Source organism: Heloderma suspectum, chromosome 4 (assembly GCF_057233095.1).
Source record: "Heloderma suspectum isolate Gila_16-S chromosome 4, 16-S_ref, whole genome shotgun sequence".
Taxonomy (NCBI): domain Eukaryota; kingdom Metazoa; phylum Chordata; class Lepidosauria; order Squamata; family Helodermatidae; genus Heloderma; species Heloderma suspectum.
In genome coordinates, this window is record NC_139461.1 from 295,808,026 (window position 1) to 295,835,939 (window position 27,914).

Sequence of the window (27,914 nt, forward strand, 5' to 3'; positions counted from 1 at the left end):
AAAACAAAAACGACACACGCGCTAAATCTGCACGGAGGAGCAGGAGAAGCGAAAGCCGCTTACCAGCCATTTTGAAATGGACATTGGTGGTGGAGGAGGAGGAGGAGATTTGGGCCCAGAGGAGGAGCTGCCCGCGCTCCCTGACCCTCCGCTGAGCCAGCCGCCCGCCCGGCTAACGCTCGCCCGCTCGCCCAGCCCCGCAGCGACGCATCGAAATACAGCACCGTTGTCCTTTGTCAGAAATCGCCCGAGCCCCCGCAGCCCTTCCGAGGAGGGCCCATAGAGGATAGCGGCGAGAGGCGTGAGGGGGAGAGGAGGCGCGCGCACCGCGGCGCTTTCTGCCTCCGAGGCGGTGCCGCTGGAAGGGGCGGACGGAGAGGCTCCGTCAGGTGATTGTCAATGGGCCGTCCAAGATGGCGCCCGGGTCGCGCGGCCTGGGGAGAAGGAAGAGAAGGTTTTACCTGTAACTAGGATCTGAGCGGGAGGAGAAGCGGGAGATTTCTCCCCCCCCCCGTCATTGTTAGCCGCGGCCACAGCCTTCTCCGGGGACTCTGCTCGAGGGGGAGTTGGAGGCGGCTCTTCAGCGTGTATCTTTCTCCAGGGAGAGGCTATGGCGTGGCTGGACTGCGCCTGTGGTTCTTAAAAGCAGCCGCCTCTCTTCCCCGAGTCATGGCTCTGAGGGAGCTCAAAGTTTGCCTCCTCGGGGTAAGTAACTGCGGGGTGGGATTGCGACGTGTGGGCTGTCCAGGCTGCAGGAGGGGGCGAAAGTTGTTTGTCTACTACCCGTGGGCGTGGGGCGGCTTTGAAACGTCGTGTTTTGTTTTTTTTATTAAAGCCGCTTTTCCCCGTGTCTGTCTGGGAAAGGGAGGAAGAGTGCCTTCTCTTTTTCTCTCCTCGCTTCCATAAGGGCATGTCAGGTATGCGGCGTCCATCGTTTTCGCCCGCACATATTCCTAGAGTTGTCAGATTGGCGGAGAAATGGGGGTGGGGTGGTGGGAGATGGGGGTTAATACTCCAGAGCTGGGATGTGATCGAGCGGTACGTTGAATATTTACAGCCCAATCCTATGCGTGTTTACTCTGAAGTAAGTCCCACTTGAGTTCAAGGACGCTTATGCCCTGGTCAACGTGTTTAGGATTGTGGCCTTAGATTGGCCTGACCTCTGCAGTAACTATGTGAACTTTTGTGTGGTACTTCTTTTGTACGTCTTCTTATGGTTTCTTTATTAAGAAACCAGTCCCAGCTTCCCCAAAAAGACTTACTACAGCAAATAAGCATAAATAGAATTGAAATCTTTAAGCGTGTGTGTGTGCGTCTTTCCAGGAGAGAGAGAGAGTGAGAGAGAAATGTTCTGCTGTTTATCCTGCAGACTATTGCTCCAGAATCATTGTTGATGGATGGTTCCCAACAGTTATGGGGTATTAAGAACCAAGTTGTGTGTGTGTGTGTTTAATGTAGCTTGGTTTTTTAAAACTTCTAGTGGTTCATGTTTTGGAAGAAGCCTATAAAGAGAAATAAGACTACTAACCAATATGTGGGGAAGACTTAAATACCTGTTTGAAAAATACACAAGGCAATCCTTTACTTTAAAAGAGGGGGAACACTCTTTAAGGCTGCAGTCCTCTATGCACTTGCCTGTGAGTAAATCCCATTGAACTCAGCGGGACCTACTACTGGGTAGCATGCATACAACTGCACTGTAAAATCACTCAGTTCTCAATATGAGGAATGGAATCCAGTCTGATTCCATGTTTCAGAGACTTTTCTTTGTACAACTTTTTTTCCTAACATTGAATCAAACTCGGCAGATATGTTTCCATTCCTGAAAAGCAGTGCTTTCTGTGGAATAGGGTTTGTTCTGTGTATGAAGGAGAAAAGAGGGTTGGTGAGGCTAATCTTTTCTCTTAAATCCATTCTGTGTCTGGTGGTATTTGTCAAATTGATGTGACTATAAAGATGTAATGCTTTATGGGCCTTTCATTTAAATATGAGAGAACAAACACACTTTCAAGAATGTTGAAAGAGGCAGAGAGACCCTTTGTAATATATATATATATGTATGTATGTATGTATATATAGAGTAGGTTAATATTTAGACTCCCAATTAGGTTTCATAACATGCACCCTGGCCACAAGGAGCAAACCATTTCCTCCAAAGGTATACTATTAATCTCAGATGAAGCCACATTTGGCCTGTATATTGGATTCATGGTGGCAGGAATAGGTGGACATGATTCTTTTGAACCATGGCTGTTTGACCAGTTGAACATTCTGCCCTTATTTATGCACAAGAAGAAAACAATCCAAAACTGCAAACATGTTTAGTCGCTTTGGGCTTTCTCATCTGCTCTGCTCGGTGGCTGCTTAGTATTTATTCTTCAGGTATGTTACTGAAAGTGTGTATGGCCTTTCATTAAATAGGGTGTGGCTGAATGAGTAATAAGCATGTCATTCTGACTAGTTTAACACCTTTTTGTTTCCAGACTGTTTACTGTATATTTCTTTAGGGTTGGTCTCTACATAGCTGTTGGAATGAGTTTCTGGTAGGCTGTACCTGCATGATGTTGCCACTGTAGGGAAATCTTGTGAAAACATGGAAGCATCAGTGCATTTCCTAAAATTGGCATTTTAATGTGTACTGCTAGGAGATGAATATTGGTGTGTATTGTGCCTATGCATTGTGTTGCCTAGACTTGGGTAGAAAAATCAAGCACCATTGGTTTATATATTTACATCCCAATACTATGCATACTTATTCAGAAGTAAGTCCCACTAATATCAATGGGATTTACTCTGAAGTAATTGCATAAGACAGCAGTAGGACAAGGCTGCAATATCATAATGTTCTAGTGGACATTTGAGTTAAAATAAGGTACACAATAGAAGTGTCTGTGGCTAAAAGTATATGCAGTTAAGTTGTTAATTGAGGCGTAAGAGTTCTTCCCTTATCTCATAAATCGTTTCAGGCAGGCTAGGCACATTCATTATTCAGTGGATAACATGCATTTTCTCCTACCACCCTTCACTGCCAATACAAAAGGATTCAAAATATCTTTGCAAAGTTTTCTATTAACAGATACTTCATAATCTGTAGGCCTGTCAGAGATTGAAAATACACTGCCTGTTTAGCCAGGTGTTTGTTTTTTAAGCACAGGAAGAGATGTAGTTGTGTCCTTCAAGGCAGTTTTACTCCCCTTGAAGGACAAGATGCCTGGGGGAGCCCTGGACTCATTGCTGTCTGTGGAGGCCAGGTAGCAGCAGTGGCCAGGAGATCCCTCTACCAGCTCAGGACTACAACTGGCATACAAGCATATCTAGAACAGTACAACATTGAAATGGATCTTTCTGTTTGTTCAGATCCATCTAGTTGTCCCAATATCATAAGTTGAGGGGAGATAAATACAACTTAATCGAAGTTTAGAGTTCTGTTATAATTGCCATGAAAATCCTATTTTATTTTTTTAAATTATCTTAACATTATATGTTTCTCTTTTCAGGACACTGGTGTGGGCAAATCAAGCATTGTATGGCGCTTTGTAGAAGACAGCTTTGATCCCAACATTAATCCAACAATCGGGTGAGGAACTGAAAGAAACCAACGAGCTAGGGAAATAATAGCATTAAGCATCTAAAAATGTTGTGTATTTTCATGTACAAGTATAAACATGGTTGTAGATGCTAAAAATCTATGTAAATTGTCCATTGCCTGGCAGGAAACTGGAAGTCAAGATTTCCTTGGTATAATGCTGGTTCCCTCTCAGCTATGGTTAAGAGATGGGAGCTAGCCTTAGGAATACACATACCATCTTCTTACGCTTTTCCCTTTTAACTCCAATTGAGGGAAATGCTGGCACTAGGCTTAACCATGGTTAATGTTAACCAGAGTTTCTGTTAGACCAGGATATGAAGCTGCATTTTAAAGTGGGTTTAATATCCTGGGTTAAAGGGAACTCTTGATAGTGTTAACCTCAGTTAAGGTTGGGATCTTCACTTCCATTAACATTCAGGAATGGAGTGGATGGGAGGAGAGGGTTTACATTCCCAAGACTGGTTTCTGATTTCCTAACCACAATTAAGAGGGAGTGAGTATTATGTCTACATTGGCCCTTAGTGTTTGAACTGCTGATTTGTACTAAAGATGTGTGTGCAAATTACCAGGTATGTGAATACCTAGACTCTTCCATATACAAACTAAGCAACATATTTTGATCAGTTGGAGAGCTTTATTTACTAATCCATGAGCAGGGTTGCAATTTGCTGTCCAGTGTTCATTTGTGGAAGCATTACATGATTTGCATTCCACCTAACACTTCCTTATATAAGGGCATAAGGGACTCTTAAAAATGAAACTGTAAGCACAAAATGCTATGTCAGAATTGTTCACTATAGAAACAATGATATGATTACAACTAAATTGGACATGTAATGTACTGGTTGCTTAGTCTTCATTAGCTTTTGGCTTAGTAATTGAAAGCTGTAGAGAAGGTTTAAACTCTTATTCACTCTTCCAGAATACGAGGTATACTGATTCACAGCTGACTAAAGGCAAACAGAAGCCAATGCTGCTTCTCATGATGCAGAATTAGCATTGCTACTGGATAGTGTGATGGACGCTAGCATATATCATTCTTTAAAGACATTTGTTGTATTTATGAAGGAAGGGTAGGTTTTGTCATTATCCAGTAACCATGGGTGGCCATAAACTTAATCTCCATGCCAGTGATAATGTACCTCTGCTGTGATGACAGGATTTATGAAAAGCCAGTCATTTGTAAAGTTCAGGGAATAAACAATAGAACATACGGAAGAATAACCCTGAAATAGGCAAACACAAGTTGCTCATTGCATTTACCCACTCTAGGAGTAAAGTGAAGAATAGTTACAAAGGCTCCTGGAGGGAACTGGTTCATTGCCCTTAGGATTAGCATTTTAGAAAGGGCCATCTGCTGCATCTGTTCTTGCACTGGTATGAGTGAATAAGCATGCCATGGCCCATTTGGGCCATGGACCTTGCCACTTGCTGTTCATATTTCTGAGGAAATTAGTGTACCAGACTGTGTGGGCCGGATGTGCTGCAGGCTCCGCACACGCTGGAAGGTCTGTCTGTGCACTGCCAGTCCACTACAGAGACGTTTCCTTTGTGGCAGCCTAGCAGCGCATGGGTATTTCCGTTGGCAGTATGCAGCTGTCAGAAATGACATGTACAGATGGGAAGTAAAGCAGTTCTAAGGAATCTCAGTAAGTCAGGTATAGATCCAGATTGTGATCACTCTCTTCTGTAGCATACCCTTTCTCTTTGTGTCTGGCTTATCTGGGGGCCGGGGGTGGTGGTGGAAAGTAAGGTGTGCTAACAGAAAGAGGACATTCTTTCTCCCTAGTGCAGCCTGGTCTTGTTCTTTTTTTTTATGCCTGGTTTGCCTCCTTAGAGAGCTTCGGCTATTGGGTGGTATAGAAATGAAATAAATAAATAAATAAAAATAATACATGCCTTGGCTTAACCTTTCACAAGCTGGAAAGAGGGCATCCTGATTCTGAAGGTATGGTTTACCTGGCCATGGTTGTCTCCAAGGAGATGGAGAGCTCTGAGCCACACTTTGTTCATATCAAAAACCAACTAGGATGGAACTAGGAAGTTTACAAGCATTTTTCTTAATTGCATATGTTAATTGATCAGGTGGCACTCAAGTATTGATTAAGTTATTGATTGACTGATTAAGCTCAGTCCTAATCTTAAGATGCAAGGTTCAAACAGCTAACTTTGTGAGCCTGTCTGACTTGCATGGATATTTAATATACCAAATTATGAAATAGCCATCAGGAGTCTTGTATTTGATTTATTAAACAATAACTTGAGAGCTTTGGGAAATGTTTCTTTAGAAAAAGCAGAATGCTTTATGCAAGGTAAAGAGTTTTTGGCTGTATCTGTTACCTTGTGTACTTCGTTACAGAAAATGCCTATCTACATTTTAGACTAGAACTAAAATAATTGCTAGGAAAATTTTAGATCCCGAACTTCAAGTGCAAAGAGCAACTTTGCTTCTTAATTTTGCTTAAGATAACAATGCTAATTTTTTAATGATAACTTAGAATGTTTCTGGTTCCTTGTTAACATACTGTAGTTGAGTTACACTGATGTAAAATAAGCATGTGGTGGCACAAACAGTGAACATTTTTTGGTGTTTGCCAGCAAAATACAATGTATATGGGTTATGTTTCCATCACCTGAAGTCTGACAGCTCTTTTTACTGTTTGTTTGTTTATTTATTTTATTTACTATTTATTTATTTATTTTGCAAGTATTTATAAACCACTTAAATCTACATGTTTCAAAGTGGTGTACACAAATCATAGAAACATAAAGATATAAAAACCAATTCATAGAACATATTGTATCTACATATCCATAAGAATAAAATGGATGGTAAGCTAAACTACACCAGGATTAACAGATATGTCTTCAACATGTGCTTAAAAATAAGAATGGGCAGCACATGTCTAATCTCAGGGGGAAGATTGTTCCATGTAGTAGGTACTACCATGCTGAATGCCCAGCTCCAAAGAATGGTGGAGCGGACTTCAGGAGTACGTGATGCCACCAGGAAGGCATCACCAGAGTACATCAAGGATTGAGTGGGGCAATGGGGAGAAAGCAGTCTTTCAGGTAACCAGGTCCCAAGTTGTTTAGGGCTTTATACGCTAGCAACAAAACCTTAAAAATAGGCAGTAAATGCAGGTCCCTCAGCACAGGTGTAATATGCTGCTGATAGGTAGCCCTACTCAGCATCCTAGCCAAAGCATTCTGTACCAGCTGCAGCTTCCTGACTTGCCTTAAGGGCAGCCCCACATAAAGCACATTACAATAATCCAACTTTGAAATTATGAGTGTCTGGACCACTGTGACCAATCTATCCTGGTCCAAGAACAGTTGCAGCTGGCATACCAGCCAAAGCTGGTAAAAGGCACTTTGAGTCACTGAGGCCACCTGGGGCTCTAGTTACAAAGATGAATCCAGAAGTACCCCCAGACTGCGCACCTGAACCTTCAGAGGGACTGCAACCCCACACAGAACACGTAGCCTACCTATGTCCTGGACCTGGAAGCCACCCACCCACAAGGCTTCCATCTTGCCAGGGCTGGCACTGGTCCAGGACCTGCATGGCCACACCTGATTCAGATGGAATAGAGCTGGTTGTCATCAGCATACTGAAGATACTTTGCTCCTGATGACCATTCCCAACAGCTTCATGTAGATCTTAAACAGCGTTGAGGAAAAGGTGGTACTCTGTGGCATCCCATAGCACTGTTGCCACGGGACCAAGCAACCAGTCTCCCAGTGAATCAACACTTCAGGTAGGAATGGCAGCACTGCAATACAGATCTCCCAGCCAACTGAGGCAGGTCGGAAGTATACCATGGTCGATGGTACGAAAAGCAGCTGAGAGACTGAGCAGGAGCAACAGAGTCTCACTCCCCCTACCCCCTCTCAATAAATGTCATCCATAAGGGTAACCAAGGCTGGTTCAGTCCTGAACCGAGACTGAAATGGGTCTGATAATCAGTATCATCCAAAAGAACCTGCAGTTGCACAGCCACAACTCTCTCAAGAGCCTTCCCCCACAAAAGGAGTATTTGCAATCGGGTGGGAGGTCTTAATACATCAAGAGACTACCTTAACTTCAAGAGCAATTCTTAATGCAGGTGATACGCCAAATTTCTTCCATGCAATGATATTGAATTGTCTGGACAAAAGTGAGAACCAGAGGTAAACATGTACACATGATTGCAGTAGTACCTATGATTGTAATGGCTCCAAAGAGGGCTGAGCCCATCTAGAGGAGGTGAGCTGCTGTGGGTGGGGTGGAGAGGCCGTAGGATTTTTGTATCCTTGGCTCTCCCCTCCCTGAGCACTAGAACACCCCATTTTGACCTCTGAGGTCCTCCAAGGCCACTTTTATGACCTTGGAATGTAGGCACCATGGTTCTTTCTGCAACAGTGGGGAGGGATCAGATCTTGGAGTCCCCCTCCCAAAGTTGTAGCAGTGACTATGGCTTCAGGAGGGGGAATCCAAAAAATTCTAAGGTTCCTGGAATGCTCTACAGGGAGCGTGGGATTGCGCCCTCATTGTCTTACATTAGCCTTCTCTATAATACAATTGGATTTTAGTTGCCCAAAGCATTTCCTGTCCAGCAAGGTGCTCTCCTTACTAGCAGGTAAAGAAAACATGAAATGTCCAAACCTTCCTCCTTCCATGTTTAGTGATATTAACATCTGTATCCAGTGGGTGGGGGTTCTACATGTCTAGATTTTTGTACAGGAATAAATCTGAACCTTAATATTTATGGATGGGAAGAGTTCTGACTTCTTTTTTGTTGATTATTAGTTTTATTTTCTGATAGATTTCATGCATTAAATACTTTTCAGAGCATCTTTTATGACCAAGACAGTGCAGTATCAGAATGAGTTGCATAAATTCTTAATATGGGATACAGCTGGACAAGAACGAGTAAGTAGATAACCCATTGCTTTTTAATTGTAAAGAGGTGTGACCAAAATTTGTGGCCAGAATATAGATGGCTGTGGCCTCCCTAGCTCTGTTCCATTGCCACTTGCAGGTGACCATTTCTAAACTGCTGCACAGCACTGCTGCCCAGATCAGAAAACTGAAATGATTAATCTGAAAGCAGTCTAACACACATAGTTTAATATACAGAAAAAAATGATTGCAGTCTACTTGTCCCTTTAATGCATACTAAGGACCAAGATATGATCTGTGTGCCTGGGTTGGTGTAGCACCACATTAAATTGGCCTTGTTAGATGTACCTCTGACTCTTCAAATTTTAAACTGTATAAATGTGTTATTTTTGTGTGGCTCTGATGGTAAGGAAGCTTGAAAGTATATTTCAGCATGTATATTTTTGCACACAAGCATTTCACACATTGCCTTTTGTGAAATTGTTGCTAGAGCTTTCACTTCTCTTTTTCATGGAAGTGTTCTGTTCTGAGTAGTGTAAACTTGACACAGGCTTTTAGATCAACAGTATTTGGAAGGTTGAGTTGGACCTCTTTAAAAAGGCAAGGATAGTTGTCGGGACAAGCACACGTCCCTTTATAGAGTTTTGATTGGGCCAGAAGGCAAGAGAGCTCACTTTTTCATTCTCTCCCCCCACCCTATGTCCAGCTACATATAGTATATCTGTAATACCATGTGCCCCATTCCCTGAGGCATCTTCCTTTGCTTGTTAGAGTGTGTGGCCTTTTAGGAGGTTTTCTTATGGATTTACATTTCTAGTCAGCTCTTAGTTTTCTTGGAAGGTTGCTTTGTCATTGGAGTTGGGGTAAGAGGCCAAGACCCTTGAGTTCATGGTTCCAAAGGAAGCAAAAGCCAAGTATAGCCAAATGCGTACCCTGGATTTTAAGAAAGCTGATTTTAATCAACTCAGAACAATGATAAGTAAGGTCCCATGGCAAGCAACTCTAATGAGAAAAGGAGTCCAAGATGGGTGGGAGCTTTTAAAAAAGGAAATTCTCAAGGCACAATTACAAACAATTCCAATAAGAAAAAAGGTGGAAGACAACAGAAGAAGCCAATGTGGCTTCATAAAAAGCTTAGAGATGACCTGAAAACAAAAGAGGACACATATAGGAAGTGGAAGGAAGGCCAAGCAACAAAGGAAGAGTACAGGCAGGTAGCACAGAATTGCAGGGATGGCGTCAGGAAGGCTAAAGCTGAGAACGAGCTGAGGCTAGCGAGGGATGCTAAAAGCAACAAAAAAGCTTTCTTCAGCTATGTGCATAGTAAAAGACAGAGGAAAGAAATGGTGGTTCAGCTATTAAATAGGGATGGCAAAATGATAACAGATGACAAAGAAAAGGCAGAAGTGCTCAATTCCCACTTTGGCTCAGTCTTCTCCCAAAAGAGTGTCTATGACCTCCTTGGCAAAGGCGAAGTGCAGGCTGAAGGAGCAGGATTGCAGCTTGAGATCGATAGGCATATGGTCAAGGAACACCTCATTACTTTGAATGAGTTCAAATCTTCAGGGCCAGATGAACTGCACCCTAGAGTAATAAAAGGAACTGGCAGAAGAACTCTCAGAACCACTGTCTATTATCTTTGAGAAATCATGGAGGACGGGTGAAGTGTCAGATGACCGGAGGAGGGCTAACGTTGTCCTTATCTTCAAAAAGGGCAAAAAGGAGGAACCTGGGAACTACAGACCAGTCAGTCTGATATCAATCCCTGGGAAAATTCTGGAGCAGGTTATAAAGCAATCCATCTGTAAAAACCTTGAAAACAATGCAGTGATTATTCGAAGCCAACATAGATTTGTCAAGAACAAATCCTGCCAGACAAATCTGATCTCATTTTTTGATCAGGTAACCTCCCTTGTGGACTGTGGGAATGCTGTGGACATAATATACCTCAACTTCAGCAAAGCTTTTGACAAAGTGCCCCATGATATCCTGATGAGAAAACTAGCTCAAAGTGGGATAGATGAAACAATGATCAGGTGGATCCACACTTGGCTACAGAATCGGACTCAAAGAGTGCTTATCAATGGGATCTTCTCAAACTGGGGAGAGGTAACGAGTGGGGTACCGCATGGCTCAGTCCTGGGCCCAGTGCTCTTCCACATTTTTATGAATGACTTGGAGGAGGAGGTGCAGAGAATGCTGATCAGATTTGCAGATGACACAAAATTGGGCGGGATAGCTAATACCTTGGAAGACAGAAACAAAATTCAAAGTGATCTTGATTGACTGGAGCGCTGGGCGGAAAACAACAGAATGACATTTAATAGGGATAAATGCCAAGTTCTGCACCTAGGAAAAAGAAACCGAATGCGCAGTTACAAGATGGGGGATACTTGGCTCAACAACACTACAAGCGAGAAGGATCTTGGAATTGTTGTCGATCACAAGCTGAGTATGAGCCAACAATGTGATGTGGCTGCAAAAAAGGCAAATGCTATTTTGGGCTGCATAGCTTCCAAATCCCGGGAAGTACTAGTTTCCCTCTACTCAGCACTGGTTAGGCCTCATCTGGAGTACTGTGTCCACTTCTGTAATGAGCAGGGGGTTGGACTTGATGGTCTTGTAGGCCCCTTCCAACCCAACTATTCTATGATTCTACCCCCAATACCCCTCTTTCCCTCCTCTGTAGAGGCCTGCAGTCAAGTCCTGTTGCCACACAGATGCCCCTTCTCCCCCCACGCCACCATACATGGTCCATCTCTTTTACTTTAATACTGTATTTTGAGGAACTTAGAATCAGTGTTTCCAGCTAAACTGTCTGCCTCTTACTCAGGGATCCCTTCTGCCTAGAGAAGCTCACTAGGGCACAGTTCAGAATGTTGCCCCTCTCAGGAACTAAATAGATGCCTGCTCCTGAAATTAGAGATGTACCCATTTTTGAGGTGTTATTAGGTATTGGGTGATCTTCATGAGGTTGGTTTTTTTCAGGAATCAAACATTTGAGAGGCAGGCAGCTTTCTACGTAACCCTGTAGAATAGTGTCAAGAGAAAAATTGTGTTGGTCTTAGTTCAGAATGTATGAAACATTAGGGGGACTTTCAGGCAAGGCTTTTATCCTGCAAACACCCTGCTTGATTCACGGAATTTTACTGGGGGGCCAGACATTGTCTTCATTGTGTTGCCCTCAACTATCTTTTTTTCTTTCCACACAAGTCTGTTATTTGTGTTGTACCCTGCCTAGAGTGGCGGGCTAGCTGGCCAGATGGGCAGCTAATAAATCCAATAAATAAATAAATACGCACATTTAGTAGCTAGTTGGCAGAGGATTTTTGTTTAATGATGCAACAATCTTCAGTTTCATCTTTAATCTCTTTAAGCAGAAGAAGGAACACAGGCTTTGGAATCTATTTTATTTAAATCCATCTATGTGTAACTGATTGTGCAGTACTTTCAGAGAGGGAAAATAATAAGATCCTCTTTTCTATTTTTATTCCTGAAGTAAAACTTACAGCTTTTGCAATGGAAATAACATGATACTTTGTCAGTGCTGTGACTTAGCACTACAGTCTTCTTCCTCAGAAAGGGAAGTATAGGAAGTATAGAGGGGTCGTTGTACAGCAGTTACAGCATAACCCAGAGCATAAGGTGACAAGCATTTTAGGGGGGAGAGAAGTGGGACACACTACCTGTTTCTCTAGCTAGGGATCAAAGCCTTGGACAATATGGATCCAGCTCCAAAGGAAGGCAGAGAACGGGGGGACACTTGCCTCACAGTAAATCCACATTCATTTCTCTAGATCTGTTTGCCTAAAGCCGATCTTGGTAGCGGCTTCACATATAAATCCAAATGGTTTAAGCTGGGATTGTAAAGTATATCTTGAATTATTTTGTTTGACTAGTTTTTTCTCCATCTGCTTTCCCGTGTCTTCCTGCCTTTCTAGCTAGTCTGTCTTCCTGCCTTTCTAGCTAGTCTGTCTTGGATGAGCCCTTTTCTTTACTGAACATAGTTCAATTATTTTTCAAAACAATTACCACCTTTCCACCCACCTCGGTCCCCTTCAAACAAGACTTTTCTTTCTTTCTCTAATTAAAATAGACATGTCAAACTTGTGTGTGTGTGCGTGCACACATGCATGTATGTCCATGCATGCACACAGTAGTCGTGCTATGAAATACCTTTGGCTCAGTATACCAGTACTCGTCCCCTCAAAATTGTGTAGCCGCTCAGATGTGAAACCCAAAGTAATACAATACTGCATAGAAAAAATGCACATTTATTACTTACATACAATTAATGTCGCATGTAGTTTGGCTAGGGTGGCTGCTAAGAACTGTTGTAAAATAGCTGCTTTTTGGCTGAAGCTAGATTCCTTGAATCTACACTGTTTCTTGCACTGTTGAAAAAACAGTCTATTATGTATCTATTATGTAGCACAACCAGCAAACTGGCATTTAATGAATTATATCTCCACTTGTTGTAAGCAACCAGTATATCCATCAGCTGCTGATGTTACTCACCAAACCTGCACAGGGTTTGAAATTAGCATTTAGTTATGAAACCTTGTTCTCCATTTTCCTGTCAATGCAGCATCAATTTAAATAATGCATTCTAGAGCTTCTTTTTCCTGAGTTTAAATTTATCAGAACACAAAGGGAAATTTGTGTTCTGATAAACGCAATACTTGCTTATGGAAACTCATACTTCCAGTATGAGTTTCCATAAGCAAGAAACCTTAGGCTATGCTTCATAAGTCCAGTACAGAATGGCCTCACAAATACTCATGCTGTAATAAATTAATTTCTAAGGTGCCAAAATAGTCTTACACGTAGCATGCAGAATGTTGGAGTGTACACATACTGTTAAAGACGGGGGGGAGAGAGAGAGGGAGAAGCAGGCCTTCATACTGGACTAATGAAGGTACCAGTTTCTTCATGGCCATTCTTCTTCAATTGAAGCAATTCCATAGATTTCCACATAAAGCAGCTACGTACTTTGTGTCCTGTAAAAACCCTGCAGCCTAAATACCATTTTAATATTTGGGATGGAATACACAAGATTTCAGGGGAGGTCATACAAGGAAGGTCCAAGGGTGTGCACTTAGTTATTTCAAGTTCAAATTACAAAAAACAGTATAAAGAACATTTTTTGGGATTACTTTTTATACCACAAAATAATTGGAGACATCCTGAGAAATAATCATGTGATCTGAAACAGAGAAGAGGGAGAAACTCCTTTCTTAAATGGCACCTCAGACCACCAAACTTTGATGCTGGGCACTTAACCTGCAAGTAAATTGCCCTGCTCACTATCCTTTCATGTGTACAAATATAGCTGAAATTTATCCACCCAAGATCATATAAAGTGTTCATGCTTTGTGTACTGAGGTATTTATTTATTTATTTATTCATTCATTCATTTCATTTCATTTCTATACCGCCCAATAGCCGAAGCTCTCTGGGCGGTTCACAAAAATTAAAACCAAACAACACACAATAAAACAATTTAAAATATATAGAACATTAAAACCACAAGTATAGTTAAATATGGCACTTGAGGCAGGGATCTAGATTTCACCGCCTCATACCTTCCTCATATATGAATGCGCTCTGTCTATGGCACAGAGTTATGTAGTGTTTTGGGTGTTGACTAGGATCAGGGAGACCTCAGTTTGAATACCACTCAGTCTTGAAGCTCACTGAGTGTCTTTGAGCCAGTCAAAGTTAATTAACCCATGAGGCTTAGCGATGCAGATGGGCAGCCATTTTAATTACTCAAGCTGTGATCATGGTTTGTCATGCAAACCCGGCAAAGGTGGGTTATTGGCATGGTTAACAAACCATCCAGAACCTTGAATATTCCAAAGACACCTGCATGTGGCACAACCTACAGTGGCTTAAATAAGCCACAGTGAGCTGCGGTGATCGTGCGAACTGGGTTCTCTCTGCCAACTAATTCACAAGGTTGTTGTGAGGATACATTGGGAACAGGAAGCCATGTACACCATCATCAGCTTCTTGGAGGAAAGGTAGGACAAAAACGTGATGATAGATAAGATTCATTATAAGGCACTCATGTCCTTTACCTCACTCCTGCTTTGGTTATTTCCCTTTTTCCCCTGTATGTGATCTTTAATATGGCATGTAAGCCTTTATTACACCATCCTTTTCTTTACAGTTTCGTGCTCTGGCACCAATGTACTACCGAGGGTCCGCAGCAGCTATTATAGTTTATGACATCACAAAAGAGGTAAGCAAAGGTATTTGCAAAAATGTGTACATGGGCCATATTTTTGCCTTTACTAATTCTGTCACTTCCGTTTTAGGAAACATTTTCAACATTAAAAAACTGGGTGAAAGAACTTCGCCAGCATGGACCTCCTAATATTGTTGTAGCTATTGCCGGAAATAAGTGTGATCTTAATGATGTAAGGTAAATTAAACCACATCTTATGCAGTTATAGGTATTTATCTAGAAAACCGTCTGCTAATACAGTCACTTTTTGTAGTTAGTTTCCAGAAAGAACTGGAAGGTTCTTGCAGGAGGTTCTCAGCTTTTATCAATTGTAGAATTATGGGAAGGGTAGAGCACATGCTTTGCATGCAGGAGGTCCCAGGTTCGACCCCTGGCCTCTCCAGGTAGGGCTAAGAGGGAATCCTGCCTGAAACCCTGGAGAGCCACTGGCAGTCTGTGCTGACAATACTGGGCTAGATAGAGCAGTGGTCTGACTTGGTATAAGGCGGCTTCCTGTGTTGAACCAGGTGCATTCTTGGGATTTTTAAGGCCCAGCGGGGATGGAGGTTGGCCGACGGCAGGAGTTTTTCCTATTGTTGCCTCTGGCTAGGATGCTGAAGGACAGGAGAGGGTTGCAGTATGGGCTGTATCTGGAATGAATAAGCAAAAGGGGCCAAGGGTCTGCACCAGATGAAGGTCTACTGGGACAGGGAGGCTGCAGAGCAAGGCTGCCTCAGGTAATAGCTCTAGGCCAACTGGCTGGGTGTGGGGAGAATGCTGGAGGCATACACAGGAACTGAGGGAACTGGTCTGCCTTTGAATATCTAGCTGTTTGCTATAGCAGTGTAAAGCTTATATGAGAGCTTGGCTCTAAGATCCAGTGCAGTCTTAAAGTGGTTGTAGTGCTTTTAACTATTGTGTCCATACCCTGGATGAACTCCTGTTGTTGTTGTTGTTCAGTCGTTCAGTCGCGTCCGCCTCTTCGTGACCCCATGGACCATAGCACGCCAGGCCTTCCTGTCCTGCGCTCTCTCCCGGAGCGTGCTCAAGTAGCAGTTCCTTAATGTTAGAAATTGATTTTGTGCTGTAGGTAGGTGTGATATTGAGTGGAAGACCAGAGACATTACTGGAAATAAAGATGGCACTGGATTTGGCACTTAGCTTTGCAGCATGTCTGCCTCCTGATTTTTTTTAAAAAAAGTAGAATAACATGAGAAGCAGGACATCTGATAGGTCCCTAGAGAGGTGTCTGTGAGTATATTGGTGCCCATGGGCACTATGTTGGGCTCTGCAGCGTATTGCATTTTACACTGCGGCATTGTAAACAACCTTTTCAAACTATATTTTAAAAGGCCTCTGGAAATTAAGTGATAATGCCTTATTCTCCAAATTAAGGCGGTTGAGGTTTTTCATGTAAAAGAACACCAGGGCTGCATGTATTCCATTCAAAAGGTATGGGATGTGTTGTTCAACATAGAATTCATCCACCAGAGAATCTCAGCTTTCATTTTTTAAAAACATTTCTAGCCCTTATGGTTACAGTGATAGACATTTCCCATACTTTCAAGTCTCAACATTAGTAGCCAGAGAGATGTCTGAATAAGTTTTCCAGTGGTCATAGTGGCCCCCAGTGCCTTGCATATCGCTTTGCCCCTCCCCATGATTAGGAAAAGCAGAATGAATTATGGAAAATATGCTTAATGTTCATAAGCAGTACAGGTGGTTGGACTTCCCAGCAAAGCCCCCTCCCTCCGATTTGGATTACCTTGTCCAATGTTTATTTATTAGCTAATTAATGTAGGAAGCTAATTAATGTAGGAAGATCTTCCAGTTCCACCTATTCCAGGAAATTGCACAGGAAATCATAGTGTAACATGTTCAGGATATGAAGTAACTACTTCTTCCCTTGGGGATACACACCTTCAGAGATTAACGTGTTTGATTCTTTAGGAATTCAGAAATAACTACTCCTAGGGGAACTCTAGTATGTGAATAATCCCAAAGATGGGGAGTTAGTGGGGGAGAGGTTGCATAAAATTCTATCACTGATCAACAATCATATGCATCAAGCAGCCATAGATAAATAAACTGGAAAGGAATGGAAAATACAGGATGAACTTGCTAACTTCTGTCCTGGTTTATGGTGCTGCCAGTTATCTTGATACATTATTTCTGTTTGGTCAGTGCTATCAGAATTCTCTTCCATCTCATTACAGTAATTATTGCCTTGGACTTCTGATTCTAAAATGCCTTACCTGGTATGCTAATAGAGGAGATTCCCACCTTGATGTAGTCACTATTGGCTCATCTATCAATAACTTTCCTTTACCTGCATTACAGAGAATGCTGTGCATGGACAAAAGTGTCTTTTGACCAGCTGTAGCTTTTCAGAGGGAGCCAAAAGGGTTGGGCTTTGTTTCACTTGTGACAAATCCAGTATTGCGCTTCACAAATATTGTTGTTTTATTCGGTCAGTCGCTTCCGACTCTTCGTGACTTCATGGACCAGCCCACGCCAGAGCTATATTCACAAATATAGAGGACCATTAAAGACAGGCCTTGTCAGCAAATCTTTGGTTATTATTTGCATGTCTCCCAGGTACAGTGACTTAAGCAGGGCTTAGATTAGCTGTTGAAATAGCTTGTAATGTTGCATTGAATTGTAACCACTTATTCTTTTCTAAAATTGAAATAAATTGGTATGGTTTGTTTATAGTGTATATTCTCTCTCTCTCTCTCTCTCTCTAGAGAAGTCATGGAAAAAGATGCTAAAGACTATGCAGATTCCATCCACGCAATATTTGTAGAGACGAGTGCAAAAAATGCAATAAACATAAATGAACTCTTTATAGAAATTAGTAAGTATTATGTATCAATAAATCAGTGGGATTTCTTTTCTCCCATCTCCATTTAAGGACTGTAAAAAGAACACTGACAAATATGCTGGCTTGATCTTCTGTTTCTACCAGGTGTATATTGCCTTCATATTTGTCAACATATGGTAGGGACACAGAACTGCAACATGATTTCTTTCTGGTCATGTTAGGGCTTTTGCAGACTTGTGTTAACCCTCTAGAGCTTTCTATTGTCCCTGCTGTATAAACAGAGAGAAGGGTACAGCTATCAAAAGACTTTATCCTCTTAAGAGAGCAATTCTATGGCCCCTAGACAGACTCTGGGGGGCCATAGGATAGTTTGGGTTCCTGGATCCAAGGTTGGAGTCAGCGCTCCAGCCTCGGACCCAGGAGTCCAGGCTCCCCTCCCTCTCACAGCTGGTGCAAAAAGAACCATGCTGCCGCCTCTCTGAGGCTGCAAAAGCGACCCTGGAGAAAAGTGAAAGGAGGCATGCCGGGGACAGGGGAGGTCGACTTACGCCATATCCAGAGGCCTTCCCAGCCTCCTTCCCTCCCTGATGCCTGAGCTAGACAGGCAAAAACACTCATCTAGCTAAAATGCAGAACAGGAGAAGTGCGGAGGTGAAGACAGTCTCTGCCACTCCTCCCACTCTGCATTGGATGGCCATAAGCCTCTAAGTTCAGAGGCTTACGGCCATCCCTATAGGATTGGGCCCCTAGACTTGTTTAATTTGATAGAACAGGTTCATTTAATAAGAGAGATCACTAGAGGGAGACAGGTGTGGAAATTCATACAAGGAATACATCGTTAACAATTTGCTTAGTATACTATGTATTCTTAGTTCTGCAAGACACAGAAATGGTTAGACCAGGATATTTCCAACATGTCATGAACAGAGGATGTAGTAAATGGAAGTTTAATTTAGTTATCATGGCAAATATTCCTAGGTAGACCTGTCCTCCATGAATTTGAACATTTTTTTAAAAAACATCAGCGCCATCCATCATTACATCTTGTGGTAGTGAATTTTGCGAGTCAGTTTTGCATTGTCCAAAGTATACCCTCTTTTTATTGGATAACTCGGTGTTCCAGTAATGTGAGATAAAAATTTCTGTTTCTTCTCAGCACCATTTATAATTTTATAGAATGAAGTAGATTAGGCTCTGGCAATTCTTGATGGTAAACCAAGCCACAGTTAAATCCTCTGTATGTGAAGGTGATTATTTTTCTGAGCAAAGCCATGTTTGGTGACTGTTACATGATAGTGCAGCTTATAAGATGCATTTCAAGCAGCTCAGATAATCACTTCACTGCTAACTCTGAACACATGCAACCATATTTACGAGAATAACTGTTAGTCTTTGTCCTTTAGGCCAGGGGTCCCCAACCCCCGGGCCACAGACTGGTACCGGTCCATGGCCTGTTAGCAACCGGGCCACAGTAGGGGTGTGCGAAACCCCCTACCTTGGGCCTATGGGGGTCTGCAGGGGGGGGAGGCGAGCCATCCCTCCCCCCGCCCCGGAATCCTCGCCAGCCCCATCCGGCTCCGCTCCGCAGTGAGTCTGCAGAGCTGCCGGCCGGCTCCGGCCGCTGGCGGACTTCCAGCCACTGTGACACAAATGGCATCCGCATAGCGGACGCCATTTGCGTCCCCGTTCTTCAAGTAATAGGCTATGTAAATCTTTACGTAGCTGATTAGTGCAAAGAATAGGGACGCAAATGGCATTGCGCCAGCAAAACCATCCCCCCCGGTCCGTGGAAAAATTGTCTTCCACGAGACCGGTCCCTGGTGCCAAAAAGGTTGGGGACCGCTGCTTTAGGCACTGCAGAATATTGCAGTACTATAACCTACTTGCTTCTGTCTACTTCATCAGATGCCTCTGAGTACTGTTTTTTTTTTATTTCATTCAAACTCTCTAGCACTATACATCTTTCATAGGAATATTCAAAACACCTTGCAAATGCTTTTGTGCCAGTCATTGTTAAGCACGAAACAAATCAATGGTCCCTCAATATGACAATAAAAATATGATATATTGAAATATATTACAATTGGCTGACTGTAACAGGTAGAAGTATCCCTTGCAAGTAATTGCACTGCAAACTGTCTCTTAGTATTAACAGTAGCAAAAGTTAGTGCTTATTATTGTATACGATTATTTTCATCTGTTTAACAGTATTACTTTTGGATTAGTTTATACTTGTATCTGAATTTTCCTATTGTTAATACTAGGAGACAGTTTGCAGTGTAATTACTTGCAAGGGATACTTCTACCTGTTACAACCAGCCAATTGTAATATATTTCAATATATTTTTATTGTCATATTGAGGGGCCATTGACTTGTTTGATGTTTTTCCCTGTGGGTTTTACTACTCCTTGCTTTAGTCATCTTTAAGCATCATAACTGAAAGTGCCTGTCAGGGGAATTATACCTGCCATAGTCCTTCAGATAGTGATGAGCTGCACGTACCCATCAAGCTAAACTGTAGTGAATGGTGTTTCTGAGTTGTTTTGTTAACATTTAAGCTGCTTTTTTGCTCTCTGTAGGTCGTAGAATTCCATCAACAGATACCAACCCCCCATCTAATGGTAAGGGCTTCAAACTTAGAAGACAGCCTTCAGTGACAAAACGCAGCTGCTGTTGACTGATAGCATAGTATATCAGACTAGCTTTTATAAAGTATTTGGCCTTGGAAGTTAAGGGTTGATTTGAGTATATCTTATTGGTACTGGATTCCTATCTGCCTGATGTTCATAGACCCCCAAATGGACCAGCTCTGGCATACTTACATACATGCTGAGGAGACTGCAGTGATTATGCCGTCAGACTGTTTCCTTGCATACAACATGTGGACTATCTCTCATACTCAAAGGGAATTGCCTTGAGTTTCTGCTTTAGCCTTCTGAGAAAGAGACTCCAACATACTGATTGTAAGACTTGATATTTCATAGTTTTTGTAAAACAAAACTTTGCCATGTTTTTGTAAGGCAGGGGGACTAGCACTTTTGTGGATTTTGGTGGAAGTGGGCAAGCCCTGGGAATATAAATGTTAGCTCTGATCTTAATGTGATCCTACACTCCTCATTATTGCTCTAAGCCTTACTGTTTTCATTGTTGCTTCTCTAAAGCAGAGAATGAACAGCTAATTAATAGATGGCTGCAAAAATAATGAAACTGATCAAAATGACCAAATCAGCCCATCCAGTCCCCAATCTTAATTGCACTTTCATGATTTACTGATATTGTAGAAATACAAACAAAAGGGCAGTATCCTATGCCACCTGTGCGCCAGCAGGACCCGCTGCTAAGCACAATGGGGAGCTAGTGCTTTGTAAAAGAACCCCTGAAAGGGGCAGAAATGCTCATTTCCGGAATGGGACAGGTCAGCGGAGCTTGCAGAATGGGACAGCTCAGCAGAGCACCAATCTGGAAATGAGCATTTCCACCTGCTTCCAGGGTTCCTTTACAAAATGCTATTACTTCGTTGCACTAGCAGTCGGTCCCAGTGGTGAACGGAATGAGTGGGAGCAGTGTAGGATACTGCCGAAGATTTTTAAAAGGGGTGTGTGTGAGTGAGCTTAGCCTTAGACAATCTTACCTTCTTATGCATTATCATTTTAGAGATAGACATACTTCTCAGTAGGCTTCTCATTAAGGTGTTAGTAAAACTCCTAGATGAAATTGACCAAAATGAACTTGACCACAACTGGCAGGAATCAGTTGCTGTCAGTAGTTCTAGAAAAAAGCATGTTTAATGGGAAACACTTCTAATTGCTTAGCATGAGCAATCTTCTATATTCTTATTTATGAGACCAATGCCTAAAGTATTATAAATTATGTAAGTGCCATAGATAAAGATCTGTTTCTTTTCATCTCTCCATCCCTCACTCCTTGATGAGGTGGAAGGAGAGTCCTATGGTCAGAATTGCTGTGGACCCCAGCCTGTGAGCATGAGGCCTTGCATCAGCTGGCACCCTCCAGTATAGCACTGGAAGACACTCCCCTCTCTGTCCAGTAGAGGTTGCTGGTAGTGTAGTTTGAGGCTTGCTTGTGGAATAAATCACCTCTGCATGATAAAATGGGGATCCAAAACCAAGTTTTGTGGGGCAGCGTAGATCGTTGCCTTCTTTCTCTTGGGCCTGTCCTGATGGTTACTCTTTTAAAATCTTGTCTTTAACCAGACTAGCTATTAGCATTGTACTGTGTGTTCATTTTATATTAAACTATAAATTAATCTTGCCCTATTATACTATTTCTCATTATTTATTTTTATTGCAACCTAGCAGTGCAAAGGTATCTGTGTGTTCCCACCCTTGAATATAACCACTTAATAAACTCACAATGTGTGAAAAAAGCTGTAAGGCTTGGATATTTCATGTTCACAGAAACATGTCTGTGGTGGCTTGCTCCCAAGCCGTCGCTTGGCATTTTACCTTCTTAAGTAAGTGTTTTCAGCTGAAAAGGAAATTTCAAAGGATACGTAGGAAATGAAACAGCTTGTGCTTCAAAATGCTACACCACATTATTCAGAGCAATCCTTAACACAACTGAACTACTATAGTTAACTGGTGTGATTGGAATTATTTTGGCAGAATAAGTATTCTTTCTTTTTTAAAAAAAAGTATGGGTGAAACTTTTCTTTTCAAAGTTCAAAGTTCTATTGTTATCTTGCAGTGTGTAAACAGCTCTAAGCACAGACTTAGCAAACATTACTTTTCATGTAATGTGATATGTCATGTTTACAGAAAATTATGGAGCACAGCATTCACTCTGAACGAACTATGAGTATATGTATTAACAATGAATTTCACAGTACATGCCGTCCCTTTCTTAGTTTGTGACATCAGTGAGCTCTGAGATTTGATTAGAATCAACTGAGCATACCTGTAATCCAGTCCAAAGAGTCTTGTGTTGGCAAAAATGATGTAGGACTGAGTGCAACAATAATGCCAATGTAGTGACCTGGGGCACACTGCCATCACAAGCTGATCCAGGATTTCTTACACAGTAGCCTGGATTAATCAGTGCTTTGGCAAAGACCCTGTTGCCAATACAGCATTGCGTATGCAGCCCTGTTGTGTAGCACAAATTGGACTGAAAGGAAGCGTGGCAAAGATGTAGTGGTGACAAACTCGCGTACTAGGCATTTTCAAGACAGTTTAGTCAGCACAGTACCAGTAAAGTCAGAACAACCCTTTGACCCCTTTTCAAAGGGCTGGGCTCCAGAAGGGGCTTCAGAGCCTGCTCTGCCTGATGGCAGCATCCTGCACTGCATCACAAGCTATCTGAAACTCCGGGCTGTTTCGGAGACCTCCCTCAATGTAGTACAAGGAGGTGCTCTTGGGGAGGGGAGAGCAAAAATCCTTGGTGTATACATACAGGCCCTTGCGTGCTTAAAGAGACTTTAGATCCCAGTTAGTGTGCCTTATATTAGATAACAATCCTCTGTAATGAACTTGCAGTTGACTGGCAGGTTGCATCTGCAGCTGCATTTGGGTAAACCATTCCATCCTGGTGCAGCTTTGTTTAAATCATAGTGCCAATGCTTATTTGCATACACACACATACACACACACACACACACACACACACACCTACCTCCAGCCTGGTGGTTGTTAAAACTTTATCTTGTTCATGTGGCCTTTTTCTAATCAATTCCCTATTTGACAAACAAACAAAAGATTCCTTGTCTGTGCTTAATTGTTCAGTGGAAGCAAGTTTTAAAACGATGAGATCACATAGAGAAAGAGAAGTCAAGCAGTGAGCTGCTTTTGGGAATATTACACACATTTATAGCACCCTATGTTACATTTACATGGTAGCAGCATCATGTCACCATGCTGCATTATGGCTTTCACAGGTCACTGGTGTCATTGTGATGCCAATTAGCTCCCTTCTTTAAATTATGTATAATTAGGGGTTTTTTTGTTTCACCTTCCCTGCAAAAAGAATATCTTTACATATATCCACTAGCATCTTTTTAAGCTGTTACTATATCCTTGTCTTCTGTTACCACATGGTTATGCAATGTAACACTTCAACCCACAAGCTGTTGGTCTTGGCAGCATTTCAAAGGCTTCTCTCCCTATCCACGCTATCGGGTACATTGCCAGTGTGTTAACCTGCCTTAGCGTTCACTGGACGTATTTAATCAAATATTTGCATTAAGATTATTTCAATCTAAATCCTAGCAGATTTCTGGACAAGAGGATGTCTGCAATGCATCATTGCTGTCTGCTTACCTCAAATTACATGAATTAATAGACATTTGAGCTTCAGCATCTGCTGTGTTAACATCTGGGAATCTTTTTAGTCTTCCAGTTATTATGTTTAAAACTGTATCTGAATAGAGTTGGTTCAGATTATGCCACCAATTAGCTGTAGAGCAAAACATGTGCCAAAAAAAATCTTGCACCCATTCTGTATGTGTGCCATAGTGGTTGTTCTATGTGAGAAGAGTCATGGAATCATAGAATAGTAGGGTTGGAAGGGGCCTTCAAGACCATCGAGTCCAACCCCCTGCTCAATGCAGGAATCCAAGACAGAGCATCCCCGACAGATGGCTATCCAGCCTCATCTTGAATGCCTCCAGTGTGGGAGAGCCCACCACCTCCCTAGGTCATTGGTTCCATTGCCATATTGCTCTAACAGTCAGGAAGTTTTTCCTGATGTTCAGCCGGAATCTGGCTTCCTGTAACTTGAGCCTATTATTCCGTGTCCTGCATTCTGGGATGATCGAGAAGAGATCCTAGCCTTCCTCTCTGTGACAACCTTTCAAGTACTTGAAGAGCACTACCCTATCTCCCCTCAGTCTTCTCAAGGCTAAACATGCCCAGTTCTTTCAGTCTCTCCTCATAGGGCTGTGTTTCCAGTCCCCTCATCATCTTTGTTGCCCTCCGCTGAACCCTCTCCAGCTTGTCTGCATCCTTCTTAAAGGGCAGTGCCCAGAACTGGACACAGTACTCCAGATGAGGCCTACCCAGTGCTGAGTAGAGGGGAACTAGTACTTCCCGGGATTTGGAAGCTATGCAGCCCAAAAGAGCATTTGCCTTTTTTGCAGCCACATCACATTGTTGGCTCATATTCAGCTTGTGATCGACAACAATTCCAAGATCCTTCTCACTTGTAGTGTTGTTGAGCCAATTATCGCCCATCTTGTAACTGTGCATTTGGTTTCTTTTTCCTAGGTGCAGAACTTGGCATTTATCCCTATTAAATTTCATTCTGTTTTTTTCTGCCCAGCACTCCAGTCTATCAAGATCACTTTGAAGTCTGTTTCTGTCTTCCAAGGTATTAGCTATCCCACCCAAGTCAATTATCTTTGTGCCCTCCTTGTATGGTTTATGATCTCTTGTTCATTGCATGTTGTAGTGTGTTGTAGTACAACCTGCTTACCCCAACGTAACTTAAGGCGCACAGCCGAAGGGGAAAATAAGATGTAAATTAGGAGTGGAAGACTGGGAATGAGGGCATATAAATCAATATGAAGCCATGAACTATACAGATGGATATCTTGCAGTAAAAATACCCAGTTGAAAATGACTATTTGGAAAGAATAGTTGCTGGGGAACACAAGCAGAAGGGTGCTTTTGTACTGATGTCCTACTTGTGGGCTTCCCACACGTAGCTGGTTATCTAATGTGTGAAGAGAATGCTGGACTAGTCTGATCCAGCATGGCTCTTATGGTCCTTATGTCAGGAATTTGTTTTCATCAAAGACTGATGGTACCATCAGTCCATACCATCAATCTTCGATGAAAATAAATTCCTGACATTTAAAAAACCTATGCAGTGTGTCGATCATGTTAACAGTGCAATCCTATGCATACCTATTTGGAAGTAAGTCTCATTGAACTCAATGGGACATATTCCCAGATAAAGATGTGTAGGATTGTACCCTTGGTGTGCATACACCTGCACAGCAATCCTCTTGATCAAGTAGGCAACGTGTGAGGGTGTGGGGAAAATTTACCCTCCTCTCAAACCCACCAGGAGCTGCACCCTGCTGCCAAATTTGTTGCTGAAATTTGGCAGCAGAAAGGACCGCTTTTTTCCTGTTTTGCTGCCATGCCACCAAATCTTGACTGTAACCCACAACTTGTTTTCCCTTAACAAAGGGAAACCAGCCCTGTTTGGCTACCACATTGCCGAATTTCTTCAGCACTTGGGGGGGGGGGGAGCCAAGGGGACTGCGTGTTGCCCATCCCTCCTCTAGATTGTCTGTGAATGAACAAAGCATAGCCCCCTAGCATTAGTTAGAGTAGTTCTACCTTTATGCAAAATTACATTTTCAACATTGGAGCAAAAGTGAGACTTGCAAATTCATCTTGGGAGCTTACTGCTTAATAGCGCATCTAAGACATTCTAGCCACTGTACATGAGTTAAAAAAAACTATTGTCCCCTGATAATGGCTTGCAAGATAGAAAGAAGGGGTGGGGAGAAGGAAAACACAGAGCTTGTTGCAAATAATAGTCCAAGTACCATGGTCGATTTGTTTACTGGAAATAAATGTTTGGTAGGATTTGGAAGGCCTACCCTGGGACATATGAAAAGGCACCTTTGTAAGTGTTCCTGTAAGTTGGATACAAAATTATACACAGTGATCGAAATCAAGCGCGCAATCCTTTTTTTAATATTCCAAGTCTACTTGGGAACATTGCCAATAGGATTGCTTATGGGAGTTCTGTCAAAGATCTTCAGGCTTCTTCCCTGAATACTTTGCTTTCAGTTTAAAAACAAAACAAAACACCACTACCTAGGCCTTTTAGACTCTTATTCAATATTAATTTATCTGGAAGTAACCCCTGTTGAACTCAATGGGATTTACTTCTGAGTAGACATGTATAGGATTACACTGTTAATTATGGAGAGAGAAGGAAACCATGTAAGCAATCCTGGACAGTATCCAGTGCTGGCAGTCTGCCAACGCTTAAGGCATTGTGCTAGCAGAAACAAAACGCTGGAACAGGACAAGTCAGTGAAGCTTTCTTTTAGTAGTTCCGCTAACTTGTCCCCTTCTGGAAGCATTAATTTTGGCTAGTTTCCAGGGTTGTGCTAGCAAGCACTAGCTCCCCGTTATGCTAGTGTTCCTTTCCACTAGCACCACGACAGCATTGGATACTGCCCATTCTACCCAATTGCATGGTTTCTACTTTCTGGTGTTCTGGCTGGTGAATGCAAAGACTAGGATGATTGACAAGTACTTGGGCGTTTATTTTTAATGTTATAAACATAACTATTTGAAACATCTTAGACTAAAAGGTGTGCTGGGTCTACTCTAAGTAGGACTAACTTTGGATACAACCCATTGTCTCTTTGGTCAGCCAGTTTGAGAACTAAGGTGAGGTAAGGCCTGCATGTAGAAGATTCCTTGAGTTTTTAAATTATTATTTATTCCATATCTATACTGCCTAATAGCCGAAGCTCTCTGGGTGGTTTGCCAATTCACACAGAAAAAAAATACAAACTACAACATTATACTGCATTACATTATAATAAAACATAGTCTAAAATCACTGAACATACAAAATTTAAAAACAAATAACTAAAAACAATTTCAGTAAATTTCAACAGACCTGCTCAGGACAGCTGATATAAGTGCCCCATAATATGCCATTAAATGCCAGGGAGTAGAGGGCAGTCTTAATCTGGTGCTGAAAAGATGGCACTGTTGGTGCCAGATAGGCCTCAGTGGGGAGCCCCATAGGGGGCCACCACTGAGAAGGTCCTCTCCCTTGTTGCCACTTTCCAAGCCTCCCTCGGAGGAGACACTCAGAGGAAGCCCCCAGATGTTGACCGTTTTGTCAGTTCTTTAAATTTGATCATTGTTCTAAATAGGAAGTAGTTGAAACCAGGAGTTTGGTGTAATGAGGACTGGTTAGCTTTTACTACATTGTTTGTTCTCCTGTTCTAGTCTACTAGGGTTAGCAGTGATTGGCGCAGTCCCCATGGGATTTGAAAGTATCACATGTACCAGCCTTCCCCAACCTGGTGCCCTCGAGATGTTTTGGACTACTGCTCCCATCAGCCTTAGCTAGCATGGCCAGTAGTCAGGAATGCTGGGAGTTACAATCCAAAATATCTGGAGGGCAACAGGTTAGAGAAGGCTAAGATGCACATTCAGTAGTCACCTCACAATCACTCAATTTGAAAACTTCAGAAGTGTGAGTCATCTTTCTGTTTGCAATCCAGATGAGCCCTCAGCCTTTAAGGTGTAGCTGCATTCCTTCTGTCTTAAGCAGCTGATAATTAAAATCTGAGACACACCTTTTTTTTGCATCCACATAGATTCTTTTTGTTTTTGTTTGGTACTTACCTACAAGGCTGATCTAATCTTGGGCATGGCTACT

General features: G+C 42.3%; 2 protein-coding genes across 21 annotated transcripts in view; one reads left to right on the forward strand and one right to left on the reverse strand.

Moving 5' to 3' along the window:
* The window catches only part of LOC146348891 (serine/threonine-protein phosphatase 4 regulatory subunit 1-like), a 62,745-nt gene extending 62,067 nt beyond the window's left edge, over positions 1 to 678 (reverse strand). For 5 of the 15 annotated variants that reach the window (XM_084854252.1, XM_084854257.1, XM_084854250.1 and 2 more), the window contains exon 1: positions 462 to 677. Coding sequence is in view for 4 of the 15 variants with exons in the window: in XM_084854248.1 (XP_084710374.1) it covers positions 64 to 70 (7 nt within the window). In the remaining 11 variants the exon portion in view is untranslated. Of the gene's footprint in view, positions 1 to 63; positions 383 to 461 lie in introns of those variants that run through there. The other 10 variants (XM_084854248.1, XM_084854247.1, XM_084854245.1 and 7 more) reach the window with 5 other exon arrangements.
* The window catches only part of RAB22A (RAB22A, member RAS oncogene family), a 42,836-nt gene continuing 15,313 nt past the window's right edge, over positions 392 to 27,914 (forward strand). For 5 of the 6 annotated variants that reach the window (XR_014790750.1, XM_084854267.1, XM_084854268.1 and 2 more), the window contains exons 1-7: positions 392 to 705; positions 3,498 to 3,577; positions 8,423 to 8,504; positions 14,650 to 14,721; positions 14,798 to 14,904; positions 17,454 to 17,563; positions 20,111 to 20,152. Coding sequence is in view for 5 of the 6 variants with exons in the window: in XM_084854267.1 (XP_084710393.1) it covers positions 670 to 705; positions 3,498 to 3,577; positions 8,423 to 8,504; positions 14,650 to 14,721; positions 14,798 to 14,904; positions 17,454 to 17,563; positions 20,111 to 20,152 (529 nt within the window). In the remaining variant the exon portion in view is untranslated. Of the gene's footprint in view, positions 706 to 3,497; positions 3,578 to 8,422; positions 8,505 to 14,649; positions 14,722 to 14,797; positions 14,905 to 17,453; positions 17,564 to 20,110; positions 26,813 to 27,914 lie in introns of those variants that run through there. The other variant, XM_084854269.1, reaches the window with a different exon arrangement.